At 39.5% G+C, this 23877-nt stretch overlaps 1 protein-coding gene across 4 annotated transcripts in view; it reads left to right on the forward strand.

Moving 5' to 3' along the window:
* The window catches only part of ZSCAN16 (zinc finger and SCAN domain containing 16), a 34229-nt gene extending 10516 nt beyond the window's left edge, over positions 1 to 23713 (forward strand). The window contains exons 2-6 of one of the 4 annotated variants that reach the window (XM_049886316.1): positions 2792 to 2957; positions 3990 to 4195; positions 4871 to 5343; positions 6511 to 6649; positions 12992 to 23713. In XM_049886316.1, coding sequence (XP_049742273.1) covers positions 4957 to 5343; positions 6511 to 6649; positions 12992 to 13512 — 1047 coding nt within the window. In that variant the 5' untranslated portion in view covers positions 2792 to 2957; positions 3990 to 4195; positions 4871 to 4956 and the 3' untranslated portion in view covers positions 13513 to 23713. Of the gene's footprint in view, positions 1 to 2791; positions 2958 to 3951; positions 4196 to 4870; positions 5344 to 6510; positions 6650 to 12991 lie in introns of those variants that run through there. The other 3 variants (XM_049886323.1, XM_049886338.1, XM_049886329.1) reach the window with 3 other exon arrangements.
* Positions 23714 to 23877: the final 164 nt, after the last annotated feature.

The raw sequence follows: 23877 nt of genomic DNA on the forward strand, positions 1-23877 counted from the left end.
TTTCCTTGAATGTTTCTCAATCTTTTTCCTGAGTTAAATGCTTAATTTTCATTTTCATTTTCAACAATAAAAGCAAGTAAACCTATACATCTGCCAAGTACTATTATTTTAAAAATAACCCACTAGCTTTGTGTGTGTGTATGTGTGTCTGTTTTCTTTTTTGTATTTTTGGAAGCTAGTGTAAGGAGAGGAGGGCCTCTTGTCATACGCCAGACTGTATACTTATATTTTAGGGAAGAGGTCAGAGAGACTTTATCCTAGTAGAGGAAGGATAGAGCCAAGGGCAGAGCCAGTATTTTAACAGGATCTGTGTCACTTTTTTTGTTGGATATTTAACCTCTCAAATTAATCACCAGGTCCAAGGCTCTGGCAGGTTGATGCTCTAAAGTTGATTATGAGCAACTGAAATCAGAGACACACCTGAAGAATATTCTGTGCTAATCAAGAAGTTTAGGGCCTGAAATAGAAGTGTCATCCAGAAAGCAGGCTTATTCCTGTAAATTTGGGAAGAGAACTTGATACAGCAAGACATTAGATAAATAATGCTGATATGCACTACTCACTAAAGGGGAAGCTGACTATGAGGAACATGTTGTGCCATAGTCAGAGGAAGGGGCTTTGGCTTTCAATCGTACTTCTAGAAAGAAGAGCAGATGTTATTTTTTTTTTTTTAATTTTTCTCCCTGGAAGAGAGTTTTTCTGAAGCTCACCTGGAAGTTATTCGTTTCAACATTTCCAAAATGTTCCACCCAGGTGTATTTAACCAGACAATGGTATTTGCCCTTAAGAAGCACAGGGAGGTCAGAGCTGAATTCATCTTAAAGGATTTATGCCCCTTTATAGGATGATTTGTTGGTCAAAGAATTTCAGAGAGGGAAAAGGCATATTGATGACATTCTCCAAACAGGAAAAAATTTTGTAGGCCTTGAAGAATGGATAGGGTTTTTGTTTGTTCGTTAGCATTTATCTTTTCCTGTTCACATGTGTAGTGAATTCTTGTAAAAAAGATTATAACTTTGCACAAATGTATAATGCAAGTTCTCTGTAAGTTTATCCCAGGAGATAAACGCTGTGCAAGCAAACATTTAAGATTATTATTTTATTTTAAATACTAGCAGATGACAAAGGTATATTTTACAAAAGTTTATGATCTAGTTTTTGTAAAATAATAATCTTAAATGTTTGCTTGCACAGTGGTTATCTCCTGGGATAAACTTTGGTGGTGTAGTGGTTAAGTGCTACCACTGCTAACCAAAATGTCGACAGTTTGAATCCAGCAGGTGCTCCTTGGAAACTCTGTCAGTCAGTTCTACTCTGTCCTATAGGGTCGCTATGAGTCCGAATCAACTCGACGGTAGTGGGTTAGTATTTAAAAACTGAGTGGTATTTTGTTCAGCGGACATATAGAAACTTAAGTCCCAAACAATGGACATTTGGGTCTCTAAATTTAAATAAACAATGTTTCTTTGTACATACATTCAAACATTTGTGTAAGCATTTCTATATGGATGGATAATTCTAAGACACTAAGTGGGTCAAGGGACATGGAGATACAAATATTAGTAACTCTTGCTAAATTCCTTCCAAAAACATACAACTAACGGTGCTATTTCTCCACACTTTCCAATATTGGGAATTATTCTTTTTGTCTTTAGCAAACTGAAAAGATTCAAATCTCATTACTGTTTTAATTTAAATTCTTTATTAGTGAACTCAAGCACCTTTTCATATTTGTCACTGTCCTTTAACAATTGTATTCTATAAATGCCTGCTTAAGTCCTTTGCCAGTTTTTCTATTGACTTGTTCATGTTTTTATTTTTTGTAAGAGGTCTTAGTGTATTAGGAAAATCAGCCTTCTTTCTTTTACATGTGTGGCAAATTTTACTTTGAGCTTATATTTGACTTTATATTTGGTTTAATTTTTTTTTCCTTTCAATAGTTTACAATTTTTATGTGACCAGTTTCATTTATCTTTGATGACTTTTGGGTTTTATGTCTTTAGAGTTTTATGTCATGCTTAGAAAGGCCCTCCCCACTCCAAGGTTATTAAAAAACATTCTCTGATGTTTTCTTCTAATACTTTAATAATTTCATTTTTTTATATTTAAGCACTCTCATCCTCATTTGTTCACTGCTGTATCCTCAGCATTTAGTGAAGTACCTGGCATATAGTAGGCATGAAAGAAATTTGTTGATGAATGAATTTAAGTCTTTGATTTAGATGAGTATAAAAAGCGAAGAGATTTAGCTTCCCCTCTCTGCTCCTTCCAAATTGCCAGCCAACATATTCATTGTAGTCCCACTACTCATATCCTGACTGATTTGAAATTTCACCTTTAGCACATTCTAAATACCCTGTGTGCTTGGGTATATTCCCGGACTCTATTCTATTCATATTGTCTGTCTAGTCTTGCACAACTGCTTTAATTGCTGATGTTTAAAATTATGTAACTGGTAGGTTTAAAAGTCCCTCACTCTACCCTTTTCCTGGTTATCCTCTAATGTTTATTCCGAATGGATACTTGAAAAGGCAGGAAGGAAAGAGGCATTATAGACTAGTAAAACACCTTCAACAGGGGCCTAAAAAAAGGAACTAGGAATTCTTAACTTGGCCTTGAAACAAATATGTCATAAACAATTCTTATAATTGTTAACTAATTAAATCTCTATAAATTTACCTTGGGACATAAATATACACCAATTCCCTTAATTGGCAATAAAACACATCAGTTATGGTTAAACATGATAGCACACATGATATATAAATCCTTGGATTTCTGCTCATTCCAGGAGCAGAAGACAGAGGCAAAAGGTCTCTTGAACTCTTTTTCTCTCTGAAGACTGAGAGCCTGCTAAGATACTGCTCGCCCACAAACGACCTCAGACCCTAGCTACGGGGGACCTCCTCTGCGTTCAGGGGGTTGTCAAGACTCCTCCCAGAGACTACTCATTAAAGGTGAATCCTGCAGTCTAAACATTTGGACTCTAACATTTTAGCTAACATTAAAATTGTCAATTCTGATTCTCCAGTGCTAAATCAATGTCTTGAGGTCTTACTGGTATGCCTTGCCTTGACTACCTTGCAGCAAGCTGAAGAGAGTTTATGCAACGAACCTGAGCATTTCTTTATTCTTAAAATACTCCAGGACATATTCCATTTCTAGGAATATGTACTATGGATATATCCAGGGGCCGATTATCCAATAGGCAAGGTAAGCACACTCCTTATCTTGCTTACCAGATCATCTGTAGTGAACAATTTCACATTTTTTTCACCACATCAAAGATTCTGCTTATCTCCCAAACTTACAGCACCTTCCTACAGAACCAAAGCTTCTTTTCAAATTTACAATCCCTGACAGGGATGGATTCCCAGTAAGCAAGGTAAACCCGGGTTTGCTTGTGGTTATTTACTAATCTGTAGTGAACAGTTTCACATGGGTTTCACCACATCTAGCAAGTAAGCACAAGTAAGCTCATGCTTACCTTACTTATTGGGCAATCCGCCCCTGGTATCCTTACCCATGAGGAATGATGTGTGTTCACAGTAATTTATTGCAGCATTTGAAAAAGCAAAAGACTGGAAACAGGCTGAATGACCATCGATGGTGCAGTAATTGATAAATTCGGGCACATCTTTACAGCGGAATACTATGCCACAGGTTTAAAAAAAAAAAAAAGAGCAAGATTTATGTACAATCTCCCAAGATCTATTAGCAAAAAAGCAGGAGGGGGTAAAAAAAAAAAAAAAAGCAAGGCGTAGAACAAATTGCACAGTGTGCTACCCTTTGGGCAGGGGCGGGGGGATGTGAGGGGAATATGTGTCTGCGTAATGTACCAATGGAAGGATACACATCTCACGAAAAGTACTGGTTGCCAAACCAGACGCTAGGCAACACTTATTGTTTTTAAATTTTGATCAATACGAATGCACTATTTATTCAAAAATTAAACTAAAACAAAAAATTTTTTTTTCACGAGCTTGCAGCCTCCGCATCCCGATCGGTGGTTGTACAGTATAACCTGGTCTTTCACGGGCTAGGGCGAAGGGGGATAGCTCGGCGGTTGTCAGTGAGGCGCGACTTCCTAGAGCGGCCCGGAAGGCCGGGTGCGGATTGGCCGCTTGGAGTCCAGCCTTTGTTTGGGGCCGCCCAGGAACGCCAGCTTTCGCACTTGTTCCTTTAGGCCGGTGAGGTGAGTCTCTCCTGGTTCCGGGGTGGAGTAAAAGGCAGGGTAGAACTGTGGTCAGCAGCAACCCCCACCCCCACACCTGCCCAGTCGCGGGCACAGGACGACGCTCCTGTCCCTCCCCTCGACAGATCTACAGGAGAGGACTTGGGCCGACCTTTGGGGAGAGAACGGGCTGAAACGCAGACACTAGTTGCGAGTTCCCTTTTCTTTTTGTGGAGGCCCCCACCTGACTCCCTTCCCGAGTTATCGCCCATAGTCCTAAAGCCCTGAATCCGGAGGACACAAGCTGATCTCATGTGGAATGGAAAAAAAAAAAAAAAAGGAAGGGCCTTTTAATAAAGCTGTTGATTCTTGGCGTTCATTTAGGGTTTACTAGTGCCAGCCGCTATGCCAGCGGCTTTGCATACGTTCTCTTATTTCATCTATACCACAATCCTATGAGGAACATATGAGAATTTTCTAGATGAGGGTCTGTAGCTCTAGCTCTAGTCTAGATAACTCTAAATCACACTGTAGAGCCCAGATTCAAATCCATGTCCGGCCTTCACTTGTTCTTTTTTTATAGCCTCCTATATGAGACTGTTTTCTCTGATTGCACTCTGTTGGTTCAGCTTCGTGTGTTTTTGTTTATAGCAGCTTTTGTAGTTCCTCTGTGGTAACATCTTATTTATGCCTTAGGAGTCTCTCTTAAGGCAAGATCCTAAGTGATTTTTCCTGAATCAATCCCAGATTGAGCATTCATCTCCTGAACAACAAAGCCCAGAATGGCCACAGCCCTGAAACATGAGGAACAGAGTGGACTTCTGATAGTGAAGGTAGAGGACCATTACTGGGGACAGGACTCCATCTCACAAAAGAACAGTCCTCACAGGAGGGAACTGTTCAGGCAGTGCTTCAGGAAACTCTGCTATCAGGATTCACCTGGACCCCGAGAAGCTCTTACCCAGCTCTGGGAATTTTGCCGCCAATGGCTGAGACCAGAGTGTCATACCAAGGAGCAGATTTTAGACCTGCTGGTGCTGGAACAGTTCCTGAGCATTCTCCCTAAGGACCTGCAAGCATGGGTGCAGGCGCACCATCCAGAGACTGGAGAAGAGGCCGTGATTGTGCTGGAGGATCTGGAGAGAGAGCTTGATGAACCCGAAAAGCAGGTGGGAAAGGGACAATCATTTGGCTATGAGAAATCAGGGTGCATGTTCCCAACCAAAGCAAAAGGCATAAGAAAGAACACCTGGAGATATTTAATACATGTGGCCTAGACAAGAACAACATTTAGGGAGGGATCTAACTGCCAATGTGAAATAACTAAAGTGTGGGTGAGTAAAGAGAGGAGACAGTTGACTGATTCTACGTGTTTAGAAGGCTAGGATCAGTGGGAAGGTACGGGAAGGCAGACAGGTATCAGAGGGTGGACAAAAAGAATTTTCTAACATTTATAGCTTACTATAAATAAAATGGGCTACCCTGTAATGTAATGAACTACCTGTCCATAGAAGTATTCAAGTAGGGGTTCAAGTAGATGTTAAGGGTATTACAGAACAGTACTGCCCAATAGAAATGTAATGTAAGCCATATACATAATTTAAATTTTCTAGTAGCCATATTAAAAAATAAACAAGTGAAATCAATTTTAATTTATTTAACCTAAAATGTTTAACAATGTATTCAATATTTAAAAAAAAAAAGCTATTTTACATTTTGGGTTTTTTTTTTTTTTTAATTTGATGTATATTTTACACATACAGTATATCTTGATTTGAGCTAGCCACACTTCAAGTACTCAATAGCCACACAGTAGTGGACAGCACAGTTATAGAAGTAATGCCCTCATTTGGTAGAAGTTGGACTAGATGATTTTTAAGGTACCTTCCGAGTCCCAGGAACTCTGGTGGAGCTGTGGTTAAACACTTGGCTGCTAACCAAAAGGTAGGCTGATTCAAAGCTGCCAGCCACTCCGTGGAAGATGTGAAAATCTGCTTCCATAAAGATTTACAGCCTTGGAAACCCTATAGGGCAGTTCTAACCCCGTCCTACACGGTCACTATGAGTTGGAATCAACTCAGAGGCAGTGGGTTTGGTTTGGGTTTAGGTCCAAGTCCCAAGACTATGACCCTGGACCTCTACAGGCCAATAGGAGAGCCACTCTCCCTCCAGTGTCTTGAGCTGTAGAAATGTACATTTATTGCTATTTGCAATTGAATGAGAATTTGTCTTTTTTCCTTTATCCCTAGCAGATGCTTCTTTTGATCTTTTCTCTGAAGTTTTCTGTTTCCACAAAATCTACCTTACAAGCCCAATCATATCCTCATTGTTCCCAGGCCCCAGCCAATTCAGAAAGACAGGACATACTCTTTGACAAGTTGGCCCCCTTGGGAAGGCCACATGAGTCACTGACTATCCACCTCCATCCCAAGAAGACCCAGCTGAAGGAGGAATCTGGAGAGCCCCAAAGAAATGGTAAGGAGCAACAGTTTTGTGTGAGGGAAGAGATGGCTACTTAAGTTAGAGAGCTTTCTCCCTTTCATCTTCTCCTTTTAAGGTTCTGCCTGCTTGTCCTCCACCTCACTATGGAAGATTTTATCCCCTTTCCTAGTTCTGCTCCATCACTGAAAGAATTATAGTTTTCCACTAGACTTAAAAGCTGAGATCTGGCCCAAGGCGTGGTAGAGGGGGTTGGCATTGGTTTTTAAATATCCTTTCAGATTATGTTGTGATTCTACTTGCAAATTCCCTTAAATTTCTATTCTGAAGTGGGAAAATTTATGAACCCCCTCATGTGAAAGAAGTAGGGGAGAGTGAGGATCCGTCAATGCAGTAGGCTATTTTGTGTTTGTGTTCATGTCATGTTGACCAGGTTTGGTCCCCAATTCCACTACTTAGCTCACTAATTGCAAACAAGGGCATATAGTATATCCCCAGGCTACACACACACAAAAAAAAAACTGGCAAAATTTAAATCCCTATTTGCCCAAGCCTTACCTTTTTCAACACTCCCCACCCTTTCTCTAGAGGCGCTCATGTCCATAATTTGCCCCCCTGGGCAGTACATTACTCTCTGACCTATTTGGATTCCATTCTCACTACTTAAATTTTACCAGTATGGTTTTCTCATTCTAAGAGAGGTGATTTGTCTAATCTGAAAAACTATTTTGAGCTGAGATGTTCTAGCAGATTCTGCTATATATAATTAAAGGAGCCTTTCAGTGCTTTAACTCTAGGAGTGGAGGGTTGGTTATTGGCTGGCTTTAGAGGTGAGGTTGAGAACCACCTGTTCTGTTCACTCCTTCTACTTTCATTAAACATTTTTATTGAGCAGCATATATATGTCAGGCATCATGCTAGATGTAAAGAATACAAAGACAAGACACTTGAGTTCCTCTCTTCAAGAAGCAGAGGGAAGTAAGTAGTTGCAATAACATGTGATAATCACTATACTAAAGATATACTGTGAGCTATAGAGAAAAGGACCACTGTCCCTGTGGCAGGCCTGCAGAAGTAGGTTTGTTTGAACCAAGATGGTCAAAAGGGTAGGAACCGGGAAGGGGTAACATTCCAGAGAGAACAGTGAGTAAACGCATGACAACATAATGCATTCTAAGAACAGCAACTGTTCTGACTTTGATTTTGATACGGAGAATTTTGTGGGAAGGAAAAACAAAGGCCAGCAAAGAGTCCTGAATGCCACACTGAGGAAATGGAAACTCATCCAGTCAGGTGGAGATCTGTTATATTATTTTAAATAGACAAATCGGTCACACATACTTGTGTTTGAAAAGATCACTGTCCATACTTTTTTAAGTTTCTATAGGGTAGCATAGTGGTTAAGAGCTACGGCTGCTAACCAAAAGGTCAGCAGTTCAAATCCACCAGGTGCTCCATGGAAACTGTATGGGGCAGTACTACTCTGTCCTATAGGGTCGCTATGAGTCAGAATCAACTCGATGGCAGTGGGTTTGGCTTTTGGTTTGGTAAATAATAGAAAAAAGATTGGAAGGATCTCTCCAAATGTAAATGGCAGTTGTCTCAGCATAACGAAATCGCAGATGATTTCTTTTCTTCTCTATTTTCTAAAGTCTGTAAGTATAGGGTCACTACAAGTTGGAATCAACTTGACATCATCAGTTTTTTGTTTGTTTATAAGTGAATGAGTACTGAACTGTAGGAGAGTGAACAGGTATAAACATGAGGCAGAGGGTGGGATGGGCACTCGCAAATATAACAGAGGGGACAGGGAAGAGATAGGGGAAAATTCAAGAGATAAGAGATATTTAGGAAGTAAAATCAGCAGATCTGATTGAATATGGTAGAGGGAGGGGGACATTTAATACAATCCCAAGTTTGTAGTTTGGGCAACTAGGTGGATAATGGTGCCAGTAATTGAGATAGGAGAACCAGAGGGGGGTCTGTCTATGTGTGAAGATTTGAGGGAATTAATTTTTATACATGTGAATTTGCAGTACATTGGAAACATCCAAGGAAATAAAATTCAACAGGCAGTGCAGTGTGAAATATGGTTCTAGATTTAGAAGAAAGGTGTGTGAGGAGATAGAGAATTTGGGAGTCATCCTGGGTAGATGATAGAATACATGGGTATAGATGAGGTTGACCAGGAAGAAATTATAAAGTAAAAAGAATAAGAACCACATGCAAAATTCTGAAGGCATGTTGCCCTTTAAGTTTTGGAGAAGGGAAGAGGATTCTGTGAAGTAGACATAGCAGGGCTGTCAGAAAGCTAGTAGAAACAGAAGAGAATGGTATCCCAGAGACCAAGGGAGGAGTTTCAGCCAGGAGGAGAGATCAGCAGTGGCCTATGCTACTGATAGGACACAAGATAAGGACTGAAAAGAGTCCACTGAATTTGGCATTTAGTAGTTAATGGTAGTCTTACAGGGAGCCCTGGTGGTTGAATGGTTAAAGCACTCGGCTGCTAACCAAAAGGTCAGCAGTTTGAACCCACCAGCCACTCTGTAGGAGAAAGATGTGGCAGTCTGCTTCCTTAAAGATTTACACCCTTGGAAACCCTATGGGGCAGTCTACTCCGTCCTGTAGGGTCACTATAAGTAGGAATGGACTCCAAGGAAGTGGGTTTGGTAGTCTTACCAAGACTGGTTTCAGAGGGTCAGAAGCTATAAGGTGCTTCTTATATTCTTCATTTTAATAAGCTTTGGTAAGCTTAACTGTGTGGAGGAATCTTCATCTCTTTCCTGTGAGGAGGTATGTAATCAATTTCTCTCCCAACCTTTGAGACAAGACAGGACATGCACTTATAAAATACATCTCAATAATATGTCAACATGCTACATTAATTCTACTATGCAGAATACAGATTTATAATCAGTAATGGCTTGTCTATGTAAAAGTATAAATTGTTGTCTTCCCTTCTGTTTCTCTACAAATACTTCCTGAACTGCTCATTCTACTTCCTGTTAGCTTAAGCCCAAAAAAAATGCACACTTCCTGCACCTAAAATTGTAGAGGCTTGCACATATGCTGCTGCCAGAATAACATCTCAAAGCAATATTATGTTAAATATGAATTGACTTTTCTTAAAATATGAATTGACTTTTCTTTATCTAAGCCACTGTAAAATGCTTCAGGAAATCTGGCTATTCTGAGATCTGAGACTTCTTAGGGAGATGCATTTTGTCTACATTGAACAGTATAAACATGACTTTTTCCTGAGGTACACCACCAGCAACCTTTACAGTTTTTATCTGTGTTTGCCACTATCACTACCACCACCATACTCCCCTCCAAACAAACCAACTAACCCTACAAAAATCACCACAACACATACATTTCAAGAAGTGGCCATCAACTTTATTAAAAGTACTTAATATTTGGTCTAACCCATCATTTTACAGTTAAAGAAACAGACCCACAGTAGTTATGCTTTGTCCAAATTTCCATAAGGTGTTTTAGACACCACTGAGATTAGGATTAGAATCTGGGGCTCCTGCCTGCTAATTCAGAACAATTTTTTAAAACCATCATGAGGAGGTACCAAAAAGCCTGTATCTTTTAAGAATATACTTACTGTTGAATAGAGGGACTGACAGTGTTTTTATGCAGGGTTTCTTGTTTAAAAAGATTCATTGTATCCACACCAGTAAGACAGTATTATTTGTGTTAGCTGTTGCCAAGGGTAATGGGAATCATCTCCGTATATATAACTGGGGATTCTAATAGTAATCACTTAATATAGAATTATCTTTATATAAAACAGAAGAACTTGGAGAGCTGAGTATCTTACAATTCTTTATAACATGTTTTAAAGTATTTCAAAAGGATATTGGGTCTTTTGGGATATGCTACTAACCCACAATGACAACTCTCTATTAGCAGTAAGTGACAGTCTCCCTAACTGTTACAGTTTCACTTCACTCAGCATTCAGGCTTGTCCTTTCTCCCCTAGACTTTTAAGCAACTGGTACATGTGGTAATCAAATGGTCTTTGTGGACTTATGCTCCTCTCAGTAACCAGCAGGGCCGGAACCTGTCTGGAATAGTACCTGATGAGGATTTTTGGTATTTCATATGCCAAGGTGATATTGGAAGAATGTCCCTGGCAGAAGAAGATACTAGAGCCCTAAGATTCCTGGTTTTTTCAATTCTAAAACAAGGTCTGAAATCCTTTGGGCCTGGGACTAGCTGGCACTTGGAAGAGATACAGAAACAAAACTCTGGAACTCCAGTTAGCCAAAGAGTAGACTCTGCAGGTCCCTGAGATGAGAAAGTTTACATTTGACACTTCTCGTACCATATTCTTTACGTTGTTCAACTGCAGATCTAAGGGAATGAGTTATTGAATTGCTGACCAAGGAAAACTGACCTCAGATTTAAAAAAGTCTTTTGACGTCCTGGTGAGAAATTTTTCTCCAGCTTTCTGCTGAACTTGTGGGAAGGAATCATCCTAAAGACTTGTAAATCCCCCTAAAGATGGTGACCTAACCATTGATGCCAACTCTTTGTATCTTTTTTAAAAAATATGATCCATCTTCATCAATAACTCCCAGGAAAGCAGACTAGCAGTGACTCCAGTGTGACAACAAAGCTGTTGGGCCAATATATTGATGTTTGAGAACATTTTTCCTAATGGTATGGGGGTGTCTTATGATTTCCATGATTTACTCTGTAATTATTGCCCTAATAAATTTAGCAATACTTCTGTCACACAGTATATTTTTCAAAATGCTTTATCATACATTCTCTCATCTGATCATCCAGACACTAGGTAAGAAGAACACAGAAGTGATAAGGAAACTGGAAGTGGTTATCTGTCAAATTTTAAACAATTATCAGCAGGACTGGAATCTGGACATTCTGGCTCTAATCTAGCTCTTATGATTTCCAGCCAGAGATAATGTGGCATTCAGATTCCCAAATAGTGTTATCTTAGAGCAAATAATCAAACTGAGAAAGTCCATTACCTGGTAAAAATGACTGTAGGGAGGAAGGTAAGATTTCAGGAAGATTTGGCAGGAAAGGGACAAGGTGATGACAATGAGGAATGGCTAGGCCAGAGCCAGCACTTTCCATACCCAGGCCAGGTACTGAAATGTTCTGGTAGGACTTGCTGCTTCTTTGTCATAGCCAAGTTGTTGCATAAACCACTGAAAATCATCTTTAACCATTTTAAATAATTGTTGGAACTGGGATTCCTAGGTCTGCTGGTAGTCTGTAGGTCGTTTCAGCATGAGCAAATAGTTGGCAACTTCTACCCCCTCCGAACATCATCAAAACAGGTATTTTCTTATAAGATTCAACTCAACAAATATTGAGAATTTGCTGGTTAAGCTTGGGGTTGAGAACATGGAGAATAGGAAAAGAGTGATCACATCCAAATTGGGAAATTAGGAAAGACTTGCTGGAAGAGACAGCATTTGAGAAAAGCCTTCAATGGCTAGGCCAGTGGCTCTCCAAATATGGTCCCTGGACCAGCAGTATCTGTCTCAGCAGGAAACTTCTTAGAAATGCACATTAAGGGGAGCCATCCCAGACCTACCAAATCAGAAACTCTGAGGGATGGGGCCCAGCTATCTGTGTTAATAAATCATCCAATGACTGTGATACATAGTAAAGGTTGAGAACCACTGATCTAGGATTCTAACAGGAGGATATCAATTTCAGAAAAAAAAAGATTGAGCCCAGCACACACCAGACCATCCACTGTCACTTCCTGTTCATCTTCTTCTATTCACCCTGACCTGCATGCTCTCATTCTGCTTCCAGCTACTATCCCTCATAAATGCTTCCCTCTTTTGTTGGCTCCTCTTCACTATATTCCTATCAGACCCCTAATCCCATTATCCTCTCCAGTCACTTTTATTTGCTTGTACTCCCACTTACACCTGTTTCAGGTCTCTGCCTGTTTCTCTCAAACTTTTACCTGCCCCGCCCTCCTTCCCCATCTCTGTTCTCCAATCTCTGTCTATCCCTATTAATTATCCTTGGCATACTTATAATTCCCATTTACCATACCGCCTTTCCACAGGGTTGCCAGGTAGCCCCTTAATCCACACTATTGATTTTTCCTCACTTCTTAATCTTCATGATCCACTCCCAGACAACATATTCTGCTGCTATCCCCCTTACTGGCCTCAATTCTTAACTTACTCCCTATATTGTGAATCTATGCTATGAAAGTACCAAAAATAAGATGGTACCAAATATCTGATGTGTGCTGTACGTGACTTCTCGTTATAGCCCATCTGTAACATTACATGTTCTTTCTTCCATAGGCCCTTTTTCTTTCAAACCTAAAACAGAACCTGTTTGTGCAATGTTTGTTTTTTATAGGTGATAAAACCAGGACTAAGAATGAAGAGTTGACCCGGGAAGAGGATATGCCCAAAGACACGGAGTCTGTTGGTGAGATAAACAACAGATTTAACAAAGACATCTCTCAGCATCCTGAATCCAAAGACGCTAATGAAAGTGAGATCAGATTAGAGTGGCAACACAGGGAAAGAAGACGATATAAATGTGATGAATGTGGAAAAAGTTTTAGTCATAGTTCAGACCTTAGTAAACACAGGAGAACTCACACCGGAGAGAAGCCCTATAAATGTGATGTGTGTGGAAAAGCCTTCATTCAACGCTCACATCTTATTGGACATCATAGAGTACACACTGGAGTAAAACCCTATAAATGTAAAGAATGTGGGAAAGATTTCAGTGGGCGCACGGGTCTTATTCAGCATCAGAGAATCCACACAGGTGAAAAACCCTATGAATGTGATCAGTGTGGGAGGCCTTTCCGTGTGAGTTCAGCCCTTATTCGACATCACAGAATTCATACAGCAAACAAGCTCTATTAATATGTTGAAAGTAAGAAAATTCCTTTAGATGCTCAGACCTAATTAGTTACCAGAGAATCTACCTTACAGATTTTATGAGTATCCTGAATGTGGGCAAAACTTCATTAAAAACCTCTCTGGTACCAGAATCTATTTGAGTAAAATTTCCCTCATTTCTAAATCAGTTCAGTTTGGGGAGGAATTAAGAGTTATCATTCCAGAAAGCCCTGTCAACTGACAATGCTTCTCACTTGTTTCCTGATTCAAAGACAGTGAGTTCCTTCTCTCTCTGCTCTAGCTCCTTTTTACCTAACTACCCAGTGTGTATGACTTTAGGAAAGACTTTCAAATTTTTCTCTGCCTTCAATTCCCCTTCTGTAAAGTGCAAATGATAACGGAGGCCCACCAGGTATGTTGTAAGGATAAATTAAAATAGATGTGAAAACTGCTTTTGAAATTAAGAACTATAGCAATGCTAATTATTTGATTTCCATCTTTACTGACTATCTTAGTTATCTAGTGCTGCTGTAACAGAGATACCAGAAGTGGCCTTAATGATTATTTTCTCATAGTTTAGGAGGCTAGAAGTCTGAAATCAGGACACCAGCTTCAGAAGGCTTTCTCTCTGTGTGGGCTCTGGGGGAAGGTCCTTGTCGCTTTTCAGCTTCTGTTCCTTGGTTCCTCGTCAGTCTTCATGTGGTGAACATCTGTCTTCCTCCATCTGTGCTTGCTTGCCTCTGTGCCTGATCTGCTCCTTTTGTATCTCTGAAGTGATTAGCTTAAAACACACCCTATACTGATATGTTTACCCTGGTGGCGAAGTGGTTAAGAGCTCGGCTGCTAAGCATAAGGTTGGCAGTTCAAATCCACCAGCTGCTCCTTGGAAACTCTGTGGGGCAGTTCTAGTCTGTCTTACAGGGTTGCTATGAGTCAGAATGGACTTGATGGCAATGGATTTGGTTTAGTTTGGAGCCCTGGTGGCACAGTGGTTAAGAGCTACTAACCAAAAAGGTAGCAGTTCAAATCCAGCCACTCCTTGGAAACCCTATGAGGCAGTTCTACTGTGTTCTATATGGTCGCTATGAGTCAGAATCAACTCAACAGCAACAGGTTTGGTTTTTATAATGATACTGTCTCATTAATATAACAAAAGAAAACCTTATTCCCAAATGGGATTACATCCACAGGTATAAGGGTAAGGATTTACAAGACATGTTTTTGGGAGACACATTTCAATCCATAACACTGATACAATGGTCTAAATTTTTTTTTTTCATCTTAAAGGGGAGGGTTGTCATTTTGTGGGAAATTTTTGTTTTGCCAAGATAAAAAAGCAGCAGCCGTCAGAAAAAAAACACAGCAAACTGAGGAAAACATTAACATGGAAGGGGAAGCAGTAAGTGATCAGGAGCTGGTGGAAAGTGGGATAACAGAGTGTGTTAGGGACCTGTAACTTTGGATAAATCACTTCTCTGCTAGGTTTTAGGTTATTGTAAACTGAGAGAGATAGGAAGATGTTGATCCGGTAGCCATATGTGGCTATTTAAATCTAAACTTAAAATGAATTCAAATGAAATAAAATGAAAAATCCAGTTCCTCAGTCACATTAGTCATATTTCAAGCACTCAATTGCCACATGTGGCTAGTGGCTACTGTATCAGACAGCACAGATAGAGGCCATTTCTATCATCACAGAAAGTGCTAATGGACATTGGTCTAAACTGATTACTGGTAAGGCACGTTCCAACCTTGATATTATCTTATTCTGAGTTCAGAAAAGCAGCTAAAGAGACACCTGAGAGGCTTACAATGACAACAGGAGATAAAACACAAACACCCTAAAAGAAAATAATTTAGTAATAATAACTTCATGGCATTTTTCATCCTTCAAAAGAGGAGTGTACTCTAATGGAAGGGAAGTGATTATTAAAGGAAATACAATGACCTAATATAAATTGAAAGTTTGAACTACCACCTTGCTTTTATGAAATGAGCGCCGTTACCTTTACAAGGTAGTATCTTCAGTCAGATACCCTACAGTAATGAGAAACTGGGACTTTTCGGGTACTAATACTTTAAAGAGGTGAATATGCCCACTCCTCACTGACATGGTTAGGCTCCAAAGACCAGGTCATTTATGTGAAAACTGGCATTATGTGAAAATGGAGGATGACTATATCATTACATCACTGCCAAATTACATCATTATATAAAAGCTATTATGGATTGAATTGTGTCCCCAAAAAATGTGTGTCAACTTGGCTAGGCCATGATTCCCAGTATTGTATGACTGTCCACCATTTTGTCATCTGAGGTGATTTTCCTATGTACTGTGAATCCTACCTCTATGATATTTATGAGGTGGGATTAGCGGCAGTTATGTTAATGAGGCAGGACTCAATCTACAAAATTAGTTATGTCTTAAGTCAATCTCTTTTGAGATATAAAAGAGAATCAAGCAGAGAGATGAGGGGACCTCATACCACCAAGAAACAAGAGCCAGGAGAATATCGCATTCTTTGGTCCCAGGGTCCCTGCACTGAGAAGCTCACTGCCCAGAGGGGACTGATGACGAGGATCTTCCCCTAGAGCCAACAGAGAACGAGGGCCTTCCCCTGGAGCTGGCACCCTAAATTCTAACTTCTAGCTTCCTAGACTGTGAGAGAATAAATTTCTCTTTGTTAAAGCCATCCACTTGTGGTATTTCTGTTACAGCAGCATTAGATGATTAAAACAGCTGCCAAATTATATCATTACATAACTGCCAAACCACTGAGAATCATGGCCCAGCCAAGTTGACACACAACCTTAAGCATCACAGCCAGCGTCAGTCTCACCTCACACCTCAGCATTCTCATTACGGCCAGACGTATATCATTAATACACAAAATAGTTGGATAGTTGATTTTTTTACTATTGTCATAAATGTGAAATGTCAGATAATGATATAGTCAATAAGTGAGGAGTAGATGGTAGCATGGTGGTTATCAGCTCAGTTGCTAACCAAAAGGTTGGCAGTTTGAATCCACCAGCCACTCATTGGAAACCCTATGGAGCAGCTCTACTCTGTCCTATGGGGTCATTATGAGTCAGAATCGACTTGACGGCAATGGGTTTGGTTTTTTGGTTTTTGGTTTTTTTAAAGTGTAATCCAGTTGTTTTTCTTTGTGTCTTCTGAATGCATTAGGATTTCATGTACTTGCAACAGTTTTACATGCCTTATTTGAGAATTCTATAGCATGACAGGAATTGTGACCAACAGCCTACCACATTCAAATTCACACCACCATCAACCTGCCACAAACCTCTGGCTCCTTGACTGGTTTTAGGAATAGTCGTCATCAAAAGAATCTGGAAAGAAGTGATCAAATCACACTTCAAAATCTTGTTGAAGACAATAATTAAGCACACTTGCTTTTGCATTGTGTTTGAGATCACGAAAACTACAAGTCATTTTTGTATCTGCTGCTATGGCAAGATGAATCTTTTATATCTTTTGAAAATAATGCTCCTTTAAAAAAAAATGTAAGTTTACTTTGGATGTCATACATCAACTGGTAAAATGTTTAAATCACCTAGTTTCACACTAACACTTGTTTTATGACTTATGACTTACTATAACGGTCAGAGCAGTATCTCAAAGCATTTGAAACTACTGAAACAGAGGATCTTTTGATGTCTTAAAAAGAAAATATTAAGTCTTTAGCATTAGAAACATATTTTAAAAATAAAGTTAGGAGGTGGGGCCAAGATGGCAGAGTAGTCAGACACTTCCAGTGATCCCTTTTACAACAAGGACCTGAAAAAAACAAGTGAATCAATTATATACATGACAAGTTAGGAACCCTGAGCATCAAAGGCAAAGTTAAGAAATAAGACTGAGTGATGGGAGAAGAAGAGATGGTGCAGAAGCAGTGAGGAGTTGCCGAGCCTGCAGCAGTGCCTCGGCCCCGACTTCTTGATGGTAGTTTTCAGAAACACGGCCGCTTTAGCGAAAGAAGGCAAGCAAAGTGGTGCACCCCCAACCCTGTGGGGTGTCTGCAGCAGGGCAGACCGTGATGTTTAGGACACGGCAGCTTCAACGAAAGAAGGCAAGCGTGGGATGCAGCCCTAACCCTTGGAGGCGATCTTGGTGGGGACCCAAGCCAGCACAGAGGCTACACACACCTCTGGAATCTAAGGTAAAACAGCATTCTCAGCACAAGATAAGTAATTTTGTCTAATTTACCACATGGATCTAACAGCTCCTCCTCTTGAAAGAAATATATCTGATTCCTCCTCCCTTTACCCCAGGCGGCTTCATTAACAGTTGATTTCCCTGGGCCTGAGAGAGGTCCTGCTGCGCTCCCTGAGCCTTTCTCCTGACCTTGGAGAAGGAACAAATTAACAAATAAGGGAAAAATACTCTGCCGACTCCCCTAATCTGGAAACTCAGAGCTGAAGTGGCTCCAGTCCAGGCACAATCGATCCACAGACTTTGTCTTTCACCCTTGTATGGATCCAGGTGGCTCCACTACACCAGATGGGATCTGGCTATTACATTGCAAGGGCAAATCTGTTTGAGGCCTGACTGTAATAATTTCAGCTGTGCGGTGGAGAGGCAGGTTTTGGAGTTTTGATACTGCTCTGCCTATTAAACAAGGCCTTCACCTACCCACAGCAGAGGCCTGAGGACTGGAGGCTCCAACCACACCACCTAGCCACACATGAAAGGGGTCCAAGGATAAGGGATGCCTACCAGTCCTTACAGGTAAAAGCATTGGGTGCCTATGGTACCACTGCAGAGCCCACCAACCAGAGTGATCTAGAGAAGAGGGATGTGCCTTCCTCACAGACACTGTGTGACCCTCTGCTGTTACCAGAAACCTGTTCATACACCAATCACCACTGCACCTCTAAGACAGGAGGTGAGAGCCTACACCACACACTAGGTGACCGACTATCAGGACACCTGAGCTGAATCTGTACAAGAATAGAGAGTGATTCCTAGGCTCATATACCTGGTAACAGCTCTAGCCATCTGGTAACAGGACATTAGTGCTTCTAAGGCTCCAATAATCAAGTTAGCTCACTCTAGTAGCCTATTTGGGTATATTGAAACAAAACAAAGCAAGGAACTAGAATAAAGTGAGCAAACATAAAATAAATTAATAACTTATAGATGGCTCAGAGACAACAGTCGCTATCAAATCACGTAAAGAAGCAGATAATGATCACTTCAACAAACTCCCAAAACAAAGAATCAAGGACTCTCCCGGATAAAGACGTATTCCTGGAATTACCAGATGTAGAATACAAAACATTAATATACAGTCCTCTTCAAAACATCAGGAATGAGATCAGGAAGGAGATTAGGCAAAATGCTGAACAAGCCAAAGAACATAAAGATAAAAGAGTTGAAGAAACTAAGAGGATTATTCAAGAACATAATGAAAAGTTTAATAAGCTGCAAGAATCGATAGCAATCAGAAATTCAGAAAATTAAAAATTATAGAATTACACAACAGAAAGAGAAGCAGAATTGAGGAAGTGGAAGGCAGAATTAGTGAGACTGAAGATAAAACACTTGGCAACAATATATTTGAAGAAAAATCAGATAAAAGTGTTTTAAAAAATGAAGAAACCCTAAGAATCATGTGGGACTCTATCAAAAAGAATAACTTGTGAGTGACTGGAATACCAGAACAGGGAGGGATAACAGAAAATACAGAAAGAACTGTTGAAGATTTGCTGGCAGAAAACTTCCCTGTCATTGTGAAAGATAAGAGTATATATATATCCAAGATGCTCATCGAACCCCATACAAGGTGGATCCCAAAAGAAAGTCACCAAGACACAGTGTAATCAAACTCACCAAAACCAAAGATAAAAAGAAAATTTTAAGAGCAGGCAGGGATAAGCGAAAAGTCACCTACAAAGGAGAATCAATAAGTTTGGACTACTCAGCTAAAACCATGTAGGCAAGAAGGTAATGGGATGACATACGTAAAGCACTGAAGGAGAAAAATTCCCAGCCTAGAATCATATATGCACCAAAACTGTCTCTCAAATATAAAGGCAAAATTTAGACATTTCCAGATAAACAGAAGCTTAGGGAATTTGCAAAAAAAAAAAAACTACAAGAAATACTAAAGGGAATTCTCTGGTAAGAAATCAATAATATCAGGTATCAACCCAACACTAGAACACAGGACAGTGCAAACAGGTATCAACCCAGATAGGGAAATCACAAAAATAAATCAGGATTTCAAAAAAATACACAGAGAATCAGTGATGTCATTATGTAAAAGATGACAACATTAAATCAATAAAGAGGGACTAAATAAAGTAGACATAGATCTTCCATATGGAGAGGAAATCAAGGTGATATAGGGAGATACAAGTTAGGTTTAAACTTAGAAAAATAGGGGTAAATATTAAGGTAACCACAAAGAAGACTAACGATCCTGAACATCAAAATAAAACACAAGAAAAACATAAAGACTCATAAAAAACAAAATCAACTACAATGAAAAAGAGGAACACACGATTTACAAAGAAAAATTACTCAGCACAAAAAAAATAAGTGGAAAAATGAAACTGTCAACAGCACACAAAAAAAGACATCAAAATGACAACACTAAATTCATACCTATCTATCATCACGTGAATGTAAATGGATTGAATGCACCAATAAAGAGACACAGAGTTGCAGGATGGGTTAAAAAAACACTATCCATCTATACGCTGCCTACAGGAGACACACCGTAGTCTTAAAGACACAAACAAACTAAAACTCAAAGGATGGTAAAAAATATATCAAGCAAACAACAATAAAGAGCAGGATTGACTATACTAATTTCTGACAACAGACTTCAAACTTAAATCTACCACAAAGGATAAGGAAGAACACTATATAATGATTAAAGGCACAATATACCAGGAGGATACTATCATATTAAATATTTATGCACCCAACAACAGAGCTTCAAGATACATAAAAGAAACTCTAACAGCACTGAAAAGTGAGATAGGTAGCTCCACAATAATAGTAGGAGACTTCAACACACCACTTTTGGTGAAGGACAGAACACCCAGAAAGAAGCTCAATAAAGACACCGAAAAGCTAAATGCCACAATTAACCAACTTGAACTCACAGACATATACAGAACACTCCACCCAACAGCATCCAAGTATGCTTTCATTTCCAATGCTCATGGAACATTCTCTAGAATAGACCACGTTAGGCCATAAAGCAAGCCTTAACAGAATCCAAACACTGAAATATTACAAAGCATCTTCTCTGAAAATAAAGCCATAAAACTAGAAGTCAATAACAATCAGGGGGAAAAAATCAAACACATGGAAACTCAACAACACTTTGCTCAAGAACGATTGGATTATAGAACAAATTAAGGACAGAATAAAGAAATTCATAGAACCCAACGAGAATGAAAACACTTCCTATCAGAACCTTTGGGACACAGCTAAAGCAGTACTCAGAGGTCAATTTATATCAATAAATGCACACATACAAAAAGAAGAAAGGGCCAAAATCAAAGAATTATCCCTACAACTTGAACAAATACAAAGAGAGCAATAAAAGAAATCTTCAGGCACCAGAAGAAAACAAATAATAAAAATTACAGCAGAATTAAATGAAATAGAAAACAGAAAAACAATTGAAAGAGTTAACAAGAACAAAAGCTAGTTCTTTGAAAAGATTAACAAAATCGATAAACCACTGGCCTGACAGACATAAAAACAGGAGACGAAGCAAAAAAACCCATATAAGAAATGAGATGGGCAATATTACAACAGGCCCAAACGAAATTAAGAGAATCGTAACAGAGTACTATGAAAAGTTGTACTCTAACAAATTTGAAAACCTAGAGGAAATGAACATTCCTAGAAAAACACTACCTACATAAACTATCACAGAGGCAGAACAACTAAATAAACCCATAACAAAATAAGAGATTGAAAAAGTAATTTAAAAACTCCTTTTAACAAAGAAAAGCCCTGGCCTTGACAGCTTCACTGCAGAATTCTACCAAACTTTCAGAGAAGAGTTAACACCACTGCTACTAATGGCATTTCAGTGCATAGAAAAGGACAGAATATTCCCAAACTCATTCTATGAAGCCAGCATAACCATGATACCAAAAGCAGGTAAAGATTCCACAAAAAAAGAAAACTACGGACCAATACCCCTCATGAACTTAAACGCAAATATCCTCAGCAAAATTCTAGCCAATAGAATTCAACAACATATCAAAAAAATAATTCACCACGACCAAGTGAGATTCATACCAGGTATGTAGGGATGGTTCAACATCAGAAAAACAATCAATATAATCCATCACATAAATAAAACAGAAGACAAGAACCACATGGTCTTATCAATTGATGCAGAAAAGGCATTTGACAAAGTTCAACACCCATTCATGATAAAAACTCTCAACAAAATAGGAATACAAGGAAAATTCCTAAACATTATAAAGGGCATTTATACAAAGCCAACAGCCAACATCATCCGAAACGGAGAGAGACTGAAACCGTTAACCGGAACCAGACAAAGATGCCATTTATAACCACTCTTATTCAACATTGTGTTGGAGGTCCTAGCCAGAGCTGTTAGACTAGATAAAGAAATAAAGGGCATCCAAATTGGCAAAGAAGAAGTAAAAGTATCTCTGTTTGCAGATGACATGATCTTATACACAGAAAAACCTCAAGAAGCCTCAAGAAAACTACTGAAACTAATACAAGAGTTTACCAGAGTATCAGGATACAACATGAACGTAACTAAATCAGTTGGACTCCTTTCACTAACAAAGAGAGTGTCGAAGAGGAAATCACCAAATCAATTCCATTTACAATATTCCCTAAAAAGATAAAATATTTAGGAATAAATCTAACCAAAGATGTAAAAGACCTATCCAAAAAAAAACTATAAGACACTACTGGGAGAAAATGAGAGGCCTACGTAAGTAGAAAGCATACCTTGCTTGTGGATAGGAAGACTCAACATTGTAAAAATGTCTGTTCTGCCCAAAGCGATCTACAGATACAACGCAATCCCGGTCGAAATACCAGTGACATTCTTTAATGAGATGGAGAAACAAATCACCAACTTCCTATGGAAGGTAAAGAGGCCCCTGATAAGTAAAACATTACTGAAAAAGAAGAACAACGTGAGAGGCTTTACACTACCTGATTTTAGAACATATTATACCACCGCAGTAGTCAAAACAGGCTGGTACTGGTAGAACAACAGATTCAGAGACCAATGGAATAGAATTGAGAATACAGACATAAATCCATCCAGATATGAGCAGCTGATATTTGACAAAGACCCAAGGTCTGTTAAATGGGGAAAATACAGTCTCTTTAACAAATGGTGCTGGTATAACTGGATATCCATCTGCAAAAAAATGCAACAAGACCCATACCTCACACCATGCATAAAAACCAATTCAAAATGGATCAAAGACCTAAATATAAAACCCAAAACAATAAAGATCATGGAAGAAAAAATAGGGACAACACTAGGGGCTCTAATACACAGCATAAATAGTATACAGAAAACATTACTAGAAATGTACAAACACCAGAAGAGAAATTAGATAACTGGGAGCTCCTAAAAATCAAACACCTATTCTCATCCAAAGACTTCACCAAAAGAGTAAAAAGGTTACCTACAGACTGGGAAAAAGTTTTTAGCTATGACATTTCCCATCAGCAGCTGATCTCTAAAATCTACATGTTACTGCAAAAACTCAACAACAAAACCACAAATAACCCAATTAAAAAATGGACAAAAGACCAAGAGACAGGAAGTGCCACATAAACCAGAGACTACATCAGCCTGAAACCAGGAGAACTAGATGGTGCCCGGCTACAACCAATGACTTCCCTGCCAGGGAACATAAGAGTGAACCCCTGAGTGAACAGGAGAGCAGTGGGATAAAGACCCCAATTCTCGTAAAAAGACCAGACTTAATGGTGTGGCTGAGACTAGAAGGACCCCGGTGGTCATGGGCCCCAGATCTTCTGTTGGGCCAGGACAGGAACCATTCCCAAAGCCAACTCTTCAGACATGGATTGGACTGGACAATGGGTTGGAGAGGGATGCTGGTGAGGAGTGAGCTTCTTCCATCAGGTGGACACTTGAGGCTATGTTGGCATCTCCTGCCTGAAGTGGAGATGAGAGGGTAGAGGGGGTTGGAAGCTGGTGAAATGGACACGAAAAAAGAGAGTGGAGGGAGGGAGCAGACTGTCCATTAGGGGGAGAGCAATTGGGAGTATGTACCAACGTGTATATAAGTTTTTACGTGAGAGACTGACTTGATTTGTAAACTTTCACTTAAAGCACAATAAAAATTTATTTTAAAAAATGGGCA

This window comes from Elephas maximus, chromosome 1 (genome assembly GCF_024166365.1).
Source record: "Elephas maximus indicus isolate mEleMax1 chromosome 1, mEleMax1 primary haplotype, whole genome shotgun sequence".
Classification (NCBI taxonomy): Eukaryota; Metazoa; Chordata; class Mammalia; order Proboscidea; family Elephantidae; genus Elephas; species Elephas maximus.